This window comes from Panthera onca, chromosome C1 (assembly GCF_046562875.1).
Source record: "Panthera onca isolate mPanOnc1 chromosome C1, mPanOnc1 haplotype 2, whole genome shotgun sequence".
Classification (NCBI taxonomy): Eukaryota; Metazoa; Chordata; class Mammalia; order Carnivora; family Felidae; genus Panthera; species Panthera onca.
The window spans coordinates 217,645,190-217,657,268 of record NC_138346.1 but is presented as its reverse complement, the minus strand read 5'-3'; the positions used below and the strand labels follow the sequence as shown (position 1 = coordinate 217,657,268).

At 51.9% G+C, this 12,079-nt stretch overlaps 1 protein-coding gene across 7 annotated transcripts in view; it reads right to left on the bottom strand.

Moving 5' to 3' along the window:
• The window catches only part of NPHP4 (nephrocystin 4), a 110,073-nt gene that overhangs the window by 57,498 nt on the left and 40,496 nt on the right, over positions 1-12,079 (bottom strand). For all 7 annotated transcript variants that reach the window (XM_078452515.2, XM_060626200.3, XM_060626201.3 and 4 more), the window contains 3 exons: positions 11,888-12,024; positions 9,826-10,007; positions 9,009-9,135 (listed from right to left, as the gene is read on the bottom strand). In XM_078452515.2, the coding sequence (XP_078308641.1) occupies positions 9,009-9,135; positions 9,826-10,007; positions 11,888-12,024 (446 nt within the window). The remainder of the gene's footprint in view (positions 1-9,008; positions 9,136-9,825; positions 10,008-11,887; positions 12,025-12,079) is intronic.

Below are 12,079 nucleotides of genomic sequence, written 5' to 3'. Positions count from 1 at the left end.
AATGAGCATGGTCCCCTTGGCTTCTGTCCTCAGACCAACTTGAAAGTCATCTAGAGGCAGGTAAAAAGTCCACGTTATTTCATGAGGGTGATTTTCTCCAGCATTTCAGGGAGACCTTTCTCTTCCTGCCCCAGGCTCCTGGCCAGCACCAGACTCAGGGCCTGGCCACACCATAGAGGTGACAGCAGCGCCTGTCGGGGGACATGCTTGGGTGAACCGGAATGGGGAAACAAATGTGTGTCAAAGTGCCTCCCGGTGTCCCCAGTGTCAGCCACATCACAGAGGGACAAGAAAGCCAGAAGAAACGAGACCAGAGAGACATCACAGTTGAAGGAGGGGCGAGAGGCCGGGCCCTGGGCTGAGAGCAGGTAGGCTGTGCCCCGAGAACGCCCCCCACCAACGCAGGTGGCAGGGACCAGGGAACGGCCTCCAGAGGGGCACACGGGAGCAGCCAGAGCCCGACAAGGAGCAAGGCCGCCTGTAAGTTGCTCTCTTCCCGGCATTCTCCTCGAAGGACGCCAAGTCCTTGATCCCGGAGGCAGACTGCACAAGGCCACCCGAGGTGAGGAGTCGGGAGGCAGACAGACACCCAGAGCCTGGGTGACGCCCACCGGGCAAAGCACAGGCTCGCACAACAGGTGTCACCGGCCCGGAGTCGTGCTTCCAAAAACGGATCGTTTAGATGCCAAAGCCCTTTGCAAATCTGACAGACAGTGAGGTGAGCTTGGCAGTGGCTGCAGGCTAATTTCCTTCACACGCATTCACGGTGGAAGAGGAAACCCAACAACACAGAATGAAAGTCACTTAGTCTCCCCTTGTAGGACACAGTATACATCACTTAAAAGCATAGGAATCTTCGGCAGGCAACATATTCATTTCATTCTGTGGAATAAAGGAATCATTTCTGAACATACACATGAGCAGTGAAAATCAACAGGACCGTGGTTTTAAGAAAGTTCCATAACCTGGGACAAGTCTTCATGCTGACTAAAGGGATCATAACGCTTTGGACCTCTCTGCAAAAAAGGTGCCACTTGACAGTGAAGGAAAGAAGCAAAGGCGAAACGGCCCTGAGCCCGGAGCTGTGCCTGGACCCTCTGGACACCGAGTCCCCAGCCAGCCGCCTTTGCACGTGCGTCCGCGGGAGAACCGGCCCCTTGCCTTGTTCTTCTTCCCGCCCCCTCCTCGCACTGGGCCCATGGATGGCAGGGCCCAGGCTTGGCGGCCTGGCATGCCTTCCTGTGGGCACAGCCCCTCCACCTCTCAGGGCCAGCCTCCCCCCCCCCCCCCCCCCCGCCACAGGTCAACAGGGGACTGCGTGCTTTGAAACAGCCACTGCTCCAGGGAAGGGGTGCACGGGAGGCCAGGGCTCATCCCTGGGTGAGGGGACCCCCAGGGGCCTCGAGAGAAGGCAGCTCTCTTCCAGAGTCAGCATCGGGGGAAGAAGTGAGCTCCTCCCAGTGGGAGGGGGAGGGGGACAGGGAAGGACGAGGGGCTGACGAGGCTGCAGACGGTCCAGGAGAGCACTCACCAGGCGTCAGACCCGAAGGAAAAGCCAACCAGGGGATGTGACAACACAGCTTCTGCTTGTCCAGAGACAGGCTTCCCCCTGAGGACGGTGGGAGAGGGACACGGAGCCCTCTGCATACTCCTTACAGTGGGACTCACCTCAAAATACAGTGCAATTTTAAAACCAGTGTGTGGTATAGGGTAAGAGCCATGGGAACCGCTGATAAGTTTGTAAATGACTCTCCAGAAAAAAAACACCCACAGTGGTAAGCGAGAAGGTGCCATCAATGGAGGAAAAGGCCCTATTTACAACAGCAGCACAGAAATCAAGTACTTATCAATAAACATAATAAGCAACTGTTCAACTGTTTAAAAGCTACGTTTTAGGGGCACCTGGGTGGCTCAGTCGGTTAAGCGTCCAACTTCGGCTCAGGTCGTGATCTCGCAGTCTGTGAGTTCGAGCCCCGCAACGGGCTCTGTGCTGACAGCTCGGAGTCTGGAGCCTGCTTCGGACTCTGTGTCTCCCTCTCTCTCTGCCCCCTCCCTACTCTCTCTCTCAAAAATAAACAAGCATTAAAAACAAAAAAAAATTTCTTTAAAAAAAAAAAAAAAAGCAGGTGGCAGGGATGGGAAACCACAGCCCATCACAGAAATGGCTGATTCCGGGGCTGGAACAGGGAGGACGCAAGGTGAGCCTGGGGCCTCTCGTTATGCCAGGAAGTAGGAAACTGAGAGACATGATGGAGGACGTCACAAGGACACAGCCCGAAGGCACCGTGCACACTCTGGGACAGACACTGTGAGCACCAAATTAATCAGGAACGGCAGCTTTCAGCTTTTGGGGTTTTTTTAAAGGTGTCCGTGAGTCCATCGCCATAGGGAGCTGGAAACCCTCACGGCTACATGAGGGGCGGAGGTCTGTGCAGCTTAAAGGTCTCCCCACAGATTGCTTCTCAGCTGCAAGGAGGAAGACAGCAACTGTCCAGTGGGGACATCACACAAGACCTGACCAGGGATGCCGGGGTGGCTCAGTCGGTTGAGTACACAACTCTTGATCTCGGGGTCGTGGGTTCAAGCCCCACATTGGGGGTAGAGATTACTTAAAAAAAAATCTTTAGGGGCACCTGGGTGGCTCAGTCAGTTGGGTGTCAGGCTGCTGATTTCAGCTCAGGTCATGATCTGTTTATGAGATTGAGCCCCACGCTGGGTTCTGTGCTGACAGCTTGGAACCTGCTTAGGATTCTCTCTCTCTCTCTCTCTCTCTCTCTCTCTCTCTCTGCCCCTCCCTCACTCATGTACACACTCTTTCTCTCTCTCAAAATAAACATTTTTTGAAAATTAAAAAAAAAACAAAATCTTAGAGGCGCCTGGGTGGCTCAGCCAGTTGAGTGTCCAACTTTAGCTCGGGTCATGATCTCGCGGTTCACGAGTTCGAGCCCTGGGTCGGGCTCCATGCTGACAGCTCAGAGCCTGGAACCTGCTTCGGGTTGCGTCTCCCTCTCTCTCTGCCCGCCCCCCCCCCCCCACTCGTTTTCTCTCTCTCTCTCTCTCTCTCTCTCTCTCTCTCAAAAAAAAATTAAAACATTAGAAAATAAAAAATGATAAAATCTTAAAAAAGAAACTAACTAGGCCAATGAGATGGGAGGGACCTCACGAATCTCTGCCGTGGGACCCTGAGGGACACACCGCACCCCTACCCCCTGCAGTGTTCCGGCAGGGATGCAGAAGCTGACTCCATCAGGAGGAAACACCACCAAATCTAACACAAGGAAGACTCACTTCAAAATGTTTCTTAAAGCAGGGAGACTGTCCTATAAAAATAAAATCATGAAATAAAGCAAGTGTGGCAAATGAGAACAGGTGAATCTGGGTTAAGAGTGGACTAATATTCCTGGTACTTCTGTAACTTGTCTGTAAGCTTAAAATCATGTCCAGATAAAATGGTTTTTTTTCTTTTGTATTTGAACGCTTTATTGTTTGAGCATGAAGGCTTAGCCCGTGGATAGTTAAAAAAGAAAGAAGTTTGAGACAAATGCAAAGAAGTATTGCTCTACAGAGTAAATGAAACATGTATGAAATTTGCTTTCCTAAGCACCAGCGATGATAGAAATGTAAGTTACAAGAAAAATCTACAAAGAGTTTCGTAGCAGACCAACAGGTTTAGGGCACATTCCTGATCTGTTTAAGGGGCGACCAAAGGAGAGTATTTTCTCTAGCATGGAACTAAGTGGGCTGGCGTGGGTGGGTACAGAGGCTGCTACTGTCCACGCCCACCTTCTCCCGGTGTGCTGAAATGCACAGTCATTCTGGGATATCCAACGTTCTGTGTTCCAACAGTAGGGACCAAGGCACATATGGAGACTGTGATTTTCTTTAGCATCCAAAGAAAAAGTTTTTAAAGAAATTACATAAAGTCCTACTATGCCTTTTTTCCCCAAGAACAGTGTTAAGAATACGGAAAGGCAAGTGACAGACTGTGAGAACATATTCACAATCTGTGTATGTGACAGAAGACTTTTAGCAAAAATACATCAGACAGACTCCTATCTACCCAATAATAAAAAAGACACATAATCCTAAACAACGGAACAGTCACTTCACAAAGGACGATTAGAATGGCCAACCAACACAGGGACAGGACTCATCACTGGTGACCAAGGAAAGGCAAATTAATGCCCACTAGAAAGGCTGAAATTAAAAAGACGGAACCAGAAGCTCGTGAGGATGTGGAACAACTGTAATTCCCAAACAGCACTGGCACAACCACTTTGGAAAAACAGGCATTGCTTGGAAAGGTAACCTGTATCTACCTAGGACCCAGAACTCTGTTCCGCGGCATTCACCAAAAAGAAATGAAAACATATGTCCACAAAGACTTGCCCAAGAATGCTTAGAGCAGCTTTATTTATTAGCTGGAAAAGCCAACCAACAGTAAAATGAAAACATAAATCTGCAAACACCATTACCTGATAAAAGATTAACACCCAGAACACGGAGAGAACTCCTAAACCCTGCAACAATACAAGAGACCACCCGACTCAGAAATGGGCAACGGACTTGAACAGACATTCTCCAACGAAAATACAGGCCCACAAGCATGTGAGAAGATATCTGTTCAGCATCACTGACCATCAGGAAAATGCGAATCAAAACCACAGAGAGACACCACCTCATGAAAACTATGAGTGCTGGCGAGGGTGTGGTGAAACCAGAGCCCTCAAGCACTGTTGCACTGTCGGCGGGGAACGTAACGTGGTGCAACCGACGTGGAAAAGTGTAGGGGTTCCTCAAAAAATTAAAAGTAGAATTTCCACACACTTCAGTAATTCTGCTTCTGGGTATACACCCAAAGGAATTGAAAGGAGGGTAGGGTCTCGAAGAGACACGGGTATTCCCATGTTCGTATTAGCATTTTTCACAATGTCTAAAACGGAGTAGCCACCCAGGCCCATCAACAGATGGCTGGATCAGTAAAATGTGGGATAGCCGTCCTTCAGCCGTAAGAAGGAAGGAAATTCTCCAACACGCAGCAACATGGATAAGCCGTGAGGACATTATGCTGAGTGAAGGAGACCAGTCACAAAGTACAAATACTGAACGATTCCACATACGTGAGGTCCCCAGGGTTGTCAAAGTCATAAAGACAGAAAGCATATGGTGGTGCCCGGGGCTGGAGAACGGGGCCAAGGAGGAGATAGTACTTCCTGGGGCCGGGGTTTCAGCTTTACAAGAGGTGAAGGGTTCTGGGAATGGATGGGGGTGACCACTGCCCAAGAGTGTGAACATGCTTAATGCCACCAAACCACAGCGCTTAAAACCAGTGAAGATGGCCAAGTTTATGTTGTGTATTTTTACTACAAGAGAAAAAAGACATTAAAAAATAAAAGTCAGAATACCACTAAACTGTACACTTTAAAATTCTTTTAGGCCTTGTGAATTTCTCAATGAAATATTTTTTAAAAAGACAAACCAAACAAACAATTTTCAAAAGATAAGTGAGTGGATATCTTTCTTAAAGCCCCGAGGGGAACCCAACATTCAGGACAAAACAGAAGAGCCGGCAGCAGATCCCCTCTCATTCGGCGCTCCCCCCGCCCACCTCCCCCTCCGCCGCACACACAGGGCACACTCGGCGGGCGCCCCTCCCCCCCCCCACACACACACAGTGGGCAGTCTGGGCAGATGGAGGGCAGAGGCCCAGGTTGAGCAGGTGGAGGTGTGGCTACGCCATATGGAGGGCGCCATGGTGACGCTGGGACACCCGGCTCGCTGCAAGGGACGAGCCAGGTTATCCTGAAACATTTCCAGGAAACCCTCAAGACGCCTCTATTTCCAAGTTCTACAAGTGCAAATTCACATCATTTCAGAATAAATCAAGGCATGATTCGCACACGCCCGATACAGATTGTCAAAATGTTCGGCTCTGAGGAATCCCAGGCACCTGGCGAGCACCCAGATCTTTGTTATAGGGACTTGTCTTGTCCAGAGAATACCAGCAAACACGTAAATAACAGACCAGCTCACCTTCCCCTTCTAGACATCCGGGAGGTATTCTGCCATGTGACTCCAAAAAAAAGGGCTGTTTTGATCCCTGGCAGCCCGTGGGGGCTGGCACTTCTGACATAAAAATGCAACAGAGGACCCTGGGCCTGATTGTTTTTACGGCTGCCTTCGTTCTGTGTCTGTCTCTCAGGCCCTGGGAAGTCTGCTTTCTCGGCAAACGCTGATGGAGCCCACACTCCCGCAGCTGCCAGCGTTCCAAAATGCGCCGCCCCGTGCGGGCACACTGTCCCCACGCACTCAAATTCCCGGGAAGGAAGCTGTCTGGTGGGAACAAGTACCCCTCCGGCTCTTCACCGCCAGCCCAAGACAAACCACCCAGGCTTCAGCTGTGCTGGCTAAACACAAGATGCGAAAGCCCCACAGCGGACCGCCACCAAGGGGCGTGCCTTCTCAAAACCGTTTCTCTAGTTTGTTTTTAGTGACCGAACAAAACACTCAGGACCAAAAACTTCTCTCAGACACAGGTGACTGGGTGTCAGCTGGACACACTCCAGCCCAGATGGTGTCTCCCCCTCCGGATAAACCAGGTAAAAGTGACCCGTCTCACAAAGGGCCTCAGGAGACTGAGGCCCGTAGCTCCCGGTCCAAAGCGAGAGGAGTAACGGAACACGGGGTTAAGGGACGCGGCCAGGCCATCCTGACAACAGGTCGCAGCACAAAAGGCAGCATCCGTGAGGGAGACGACCATGGCTGCCCCAGTCGTGCAGGAAGACCTGCTTCAGAAACCGTTTTCCAAAGAAAAGTACAGTTAGCTTTCTGGCTCTGCCAGTTCCGATTCAGGAAAGGAGGCGAAGAATGTGCACGCGGGCTGCCTGGGCATCGATCGGGTGACAGTGGAGAAACCCGCGTTAGGCGTTTAGGCGCGTCGACGGTTTTGCAGCGGTGTTTTTAAGCCCCACCGTTAGGAGACACGTACCGAACCGTTCAGAGACGCAGCGATGGGCTGTCTGGAACCTACGCGTCTGGCCGTGAGCAGGTAACTTCTGGGTCCACCACAGGCTTCTCCCTGCCATCGTATTTGAAATCTTCCACAACGAAAGGGTTAAAGGAAGAAAAGAAACGTACGTGCCACGACGTTCACAGTAATGAAAGCAGATCGTGACTGGATTTTGCTTGAAAATAAATCAAAACGGACTGTGGGAGTCGGTACAGACAGCAGAGGGCAGCGCACACAGGTGTAACACCACTGGGCCACCCGGTTCATTTCACTGTTCGCCGTCTGCCTCAGTTCGTGTCTGAAGCATCCGCCATACGAAGCTCTAATTCAGGGAAGGAAGGGGAGACCTACAGGTGGAACGCAAGTGAAGAGTGTGCCCCACGACGGCCCAGAGAGGGTCCCAGGGCGAGCTGGCTGCGGCCTGTCCCCCCACCCCCCCCCGGGCCACACCCCACCACCTGCCACGGGTTAAGCATTTCCATGAAGAGTTAACAAAATAACAAAGTGTCACATGAGACACATCCCTTTCTGCTTAGGTGCTTTGTAATCGCAAGCAAATCAACACTGTATGCGACACTTATGTTACATCATTACGTGGTATGACCACAATCAACATTCTGGCGGGACACCATCTATGTAAATGGGACACGGAGGGCGCCACGTCTCCCACCGCCACCCACGTCCTCCCAAGGGCAGCTCTGGGGTTCCAGCCCCAGAAGGCCCTCCCTCCCCGCAGAACCCCCCCCACCCAGGCCCAGGATGCCCACCCCAGGCAGCCAGGCACGCTCACACACGGTTGCATCTTAGATACAGTTCCTGGTAATAAATAAAGAAAAGCAGACCTGGGAAGGACACAGTGTGACCGTGTGTCCAGCTATAATCAGAACACCTGCCTCCAGATTTGCTCACCTGATCAGGACTCTCAATTATGCTGATCTGAGGTGTGGATGGCAGAGAGGTCAGCTCACTGCTGCCAGAGAACATGAGAAAATACAACAGCCCCTCCGCTCAGCACCCCGCTCCCCTTCCTAAGGCGCACCCCGGGGCCGTGCTCAGTCCCGCTCCTCAGACCGGCCACCATGGAAGGTACCCGGTCATCCTTGTTTTGTTTTTGACCTACTTGTTAAATTGATAACTTGCTTTTTCAAACAGAAACCGGAATCTTAAGCGTGGCATGATTTGGGTTTTCCAAAGAATCGACCTCCATGATGTAAATGATGTCTGTATGCTATACCGTGACCTCTGAATAAGGCAGGGGTGTGGGTACCGACCCCCACATGGTCAAAAACCTGCGTGGAACTTTTGACTCTCCAAAAACGTAACTGCCAAAAGCCTACAGCTGACCAAAAGCCTTACCAATAACAGAAACAGTCGATTAACACATGTTTTGTATGTGTACATATTATATGCTGTATTCTTACAGTAAAATCGGCTGGAGAAAAAAAAAATGTCATTAAGAAAATCGTAACAAAAAAAAGAAAATCATAAGAAAAAAATACACTTACAGTACTCGACTGTATTTACCAAAAAACACCTGTTAGAAGTGGATCCTGTGTTGCTCAAGGGTCAACCGTATTTCTTCCAACTGAACCCTACAAATCCTTGCTCTTAGTTATGAGATAAGCACATTATCAAGTCACTGTAAGACATTTATCACTTGTCCAGATTCAAGCTTTACTACACTTAATATCATATGAAAAATACATTAAGATGAACTCAGTTTCCAAAATAAGTATCAATCTGGTAATTGTGAATTAACGCTGTGGTCATGCCCACCTGTTGCACTCTTTATTACCACCGGCTGGCAGAGCGTCCTATCACCACAGAGACGGGAAATGACAGTGACAAAGCGATCACTAGGGAGAAGTGTTTTCTAGGCTCACGATCGCGATCTACACCTGTCACCCACACTGCTAATATTACGCTGCTCTTAACAGAAACAACATTAGTGGCGACTTTGTTGACTCTCGGGGCACGGAGCCCAGGGCCGGGTTCTCACCTTGCCGTCTGCCCCTGAAGGGCTGTTGAACACGTACTCCAGCTGAAAGACGATGGCGAACGCAGGGTGACGGACCAGCTCACGGAGTCGGAGGCGGCTTCTCAAAACTAGAGCCTGGTTTCCAGAGCTGGGTCAAGAACAGGGCAGAGGCACGTCAGGCTGTGCCCCGCTGCCCTGCACCCACCTGGGCGCCGGGCGCTGCTGGTGCAGAGTCCCCCCCCTCCCAGCAAGGCCACTGGGCTCTTCTGTGTGTCCGGCCCCCAAGGCAGTTCCCAAATCAGAGCCTTTTCAGGTGCCTCAGTCAACACCTAAACAACAATTTCCAAACTGCCAGAGCGTATGTGAGGAGGACGGAACGGTACGGCCGGGTCTCCAGGGAGGCTCGTCCTCCAGGGCGCCCGCCTCTGCCCGGACTCTCACGCAGCACTCCTCGGAGAGGTCTCAGGTTCTGACCTGGGAGGCACAGGACTCAACAGGATGCAGACCGTCCTGCCTGCTGGTTCTCCATCATGGGAGAAACGGATCACAGGCACAGCTGGGGGAAAGCGTGCCAGGGTCTCCTCAGACCCTAAGCAGCCATAGCGCGAGGCATCTCTAATAGCACAAATCAGGATTTTCCCAAGCTTATAACACTGAGGTCTGCTCCTGATGGGTACAAGTCGCCAAGACAAAACAAAGTCAGCCAGGAAGAACCCCAGGTGGGCGGTGCACACTTCTCGTGCAAAAACAAATTGCATTTCGCTTTGATCCCGGGTTACATGCACACTCATACCTCCTACCTCCGCAGGACCAGACCTCACGTCCCTGGGGAGAATACCTGGCCTTTGAAGAAGAGCCAACTTTCCTGCTGAAACTGGCAGAGCGCGTCAAGGCCACGTCCATCTCGGGCACCAGCACCACGACCTGCGGCCTCTGCACGAAGCCCAGACCGTTGTGCACACCCACGCACAGGCGCCGCTCCAGGATCTCCAGCGTGCCGCCGTCCCGCGGAATGCCCTCCTAGGAAAGCACGCAGGAGACAGAGTAAGTCCCTCCGCGGGAGGGCGGAAGCTCCCGGGGGAGGGGCAAGCAGAGAGAAGAACCTTCAACAGAAGTTGCAGGAGTTTGCAGATCAGATGGTGCTGAGTGAACAGGAGTCCAAATGACAGGCAAATAAGGCCATCGAAACTACTGGCCTAGGCCATTTTCTAGGTAGTTTCAGCTTTTCTCACAAGGACAGCCTTCTGGGAGCAATGCACCCCGACACCACCTCCCCAAAGACGCCCGAATCATTGAACTCTTGCTCAGGCTTCCACGGCTGAGCTCAATTCTCAAGGCGCACCAAACAAGCAAGCAGGGACCCAGGCCCCAGGGTGCAGGAGCCCACCGCCCCCCGAGGCACCTCCGCCCTCCCTGACACTCAGACACCGGAGACTTGGGCACAAGGGGCAGCAGGAACAGGGAGCATGTTTATGTGGGAAGTCATAAACCAATAAACATGGACTCTGCCCCAAAGTGATCGCGGATATTAAAGTGTTTCATCTTAACAAAAAATGTACAGGCACTTTAACAAATGAGCAAGGATAGTCCTCCAGGCTATTACTGTTTATTAAATTGTGTGATCGTTGCAGAACGGTCCCTGAATTTTCAAGTTTTCTTCACTGCCCATTAATCAAGCTGAACAGACCTAAACTCAGCCTATGAGTAATGAAAATAAAGCGATGGAGGTAAAAGACCAGCTACCAGTTGGGTAGGAACAAAAATACAAAGCAGTAAACCACGTAAGAAAGTGGTTTTTACGGGAACACATAGAATTCAACGCTGATGCTCCTAAAGCAGCTCTCCCCTCACGCAATCCACTCTGAGCAGCAAGAACACAGCGGGAACCACAGCAAGAGAATGTGCGCTGCTATGGTTCCACCCTGATATCTGCTTGCGTTTCCGTGTCGTACGACACATCACGGGGAGCTGCCTTTTCGAGAACGGGTAGCGAGCACAGAGTCCGTCTCACCCGTGCGTGCCGTACTGCCACGGAGCGCCGGGGGGGCACCCGCTGGTGGCATCACCCACCGTCACGGCACGTGAAGACTGAAGGTCCGTGACGGGATGGCACGGTGTGAGGCGCCTCGGCTGCAGCGGCGAACCAGCCAAGTCCCTGTCCTCCGGGTGCCAATACCCACCGAGGGGACGACGACAGAGGAGCGGACAGGTAAGGAGACCGGGTGCTCTCGGGGAGGGCCAGGCACCCAGAGAAATGAGCCAGGGGGCGGGAGGGGCCGCGGCCTCAGCAGCACGCTCAGGTGGCCGGTCAGGACAGCTGGGTTTGCACAGAGACCTGAAGCCTGAGAGGAGCCACGTGAGGGTCTGGACACAGAATGTCCAGGAACGTGAGCTACGTGTCCAAAGGTCACCGTAGGGACGAGCTATGGCCCGTGACTGCCCGGAGTTTATGGGAATGTGTCACACGGGCAGGCGGAACTGGACACTGTGAGAGGAAGCCCCGTTCACAGAACGCGGCTCCACTGGGATAAAATGACAGATTTCTAGTCGTCTCCTTGGAATGAGCCAAGAATCTCGAAAACGGCCTTTGTAAGTGCAGAATGTTTTGCTGGTTTCCCTATGCTCATTTGGAGGTTTAATTTATTTTTAAATGAAGACTGTTTTAAGATATAACAAAACCAACGTTAGCAGCTTACGGTAACAACACCTTTGTCACACCGAAGTTAAGACGACAGGCTAGATGTCCCTCTTCGGCCACAAAGAGGGAGCACACGGGACCGTGTCATCAGGGGCTGAGCCGTCCACCCTGGTGGCATCAGAGGCCGGCAGCACCCCCATCTCTGCCCTGCCCTGCCCGCGTCTCTGCCGATCAGATGAAGTTCCCTGATGGAAGACAGTACCTCCCGGAAGCGATCACTGACAAGGAGTTCCAGAAGCTCTTCCTCAAATTTCTCCAGGGAAGGATAGAGCGTGAAGAACAAATCATCCAAGTCCCACGTGACAGACTTCTGAAGGCGAGGCTTTCGGAGGGCGTCCCCTGAAACAACGAGGGGGCTCGTGTAGAGTATCCGCGGGGAGGCCACGAGGGGGTC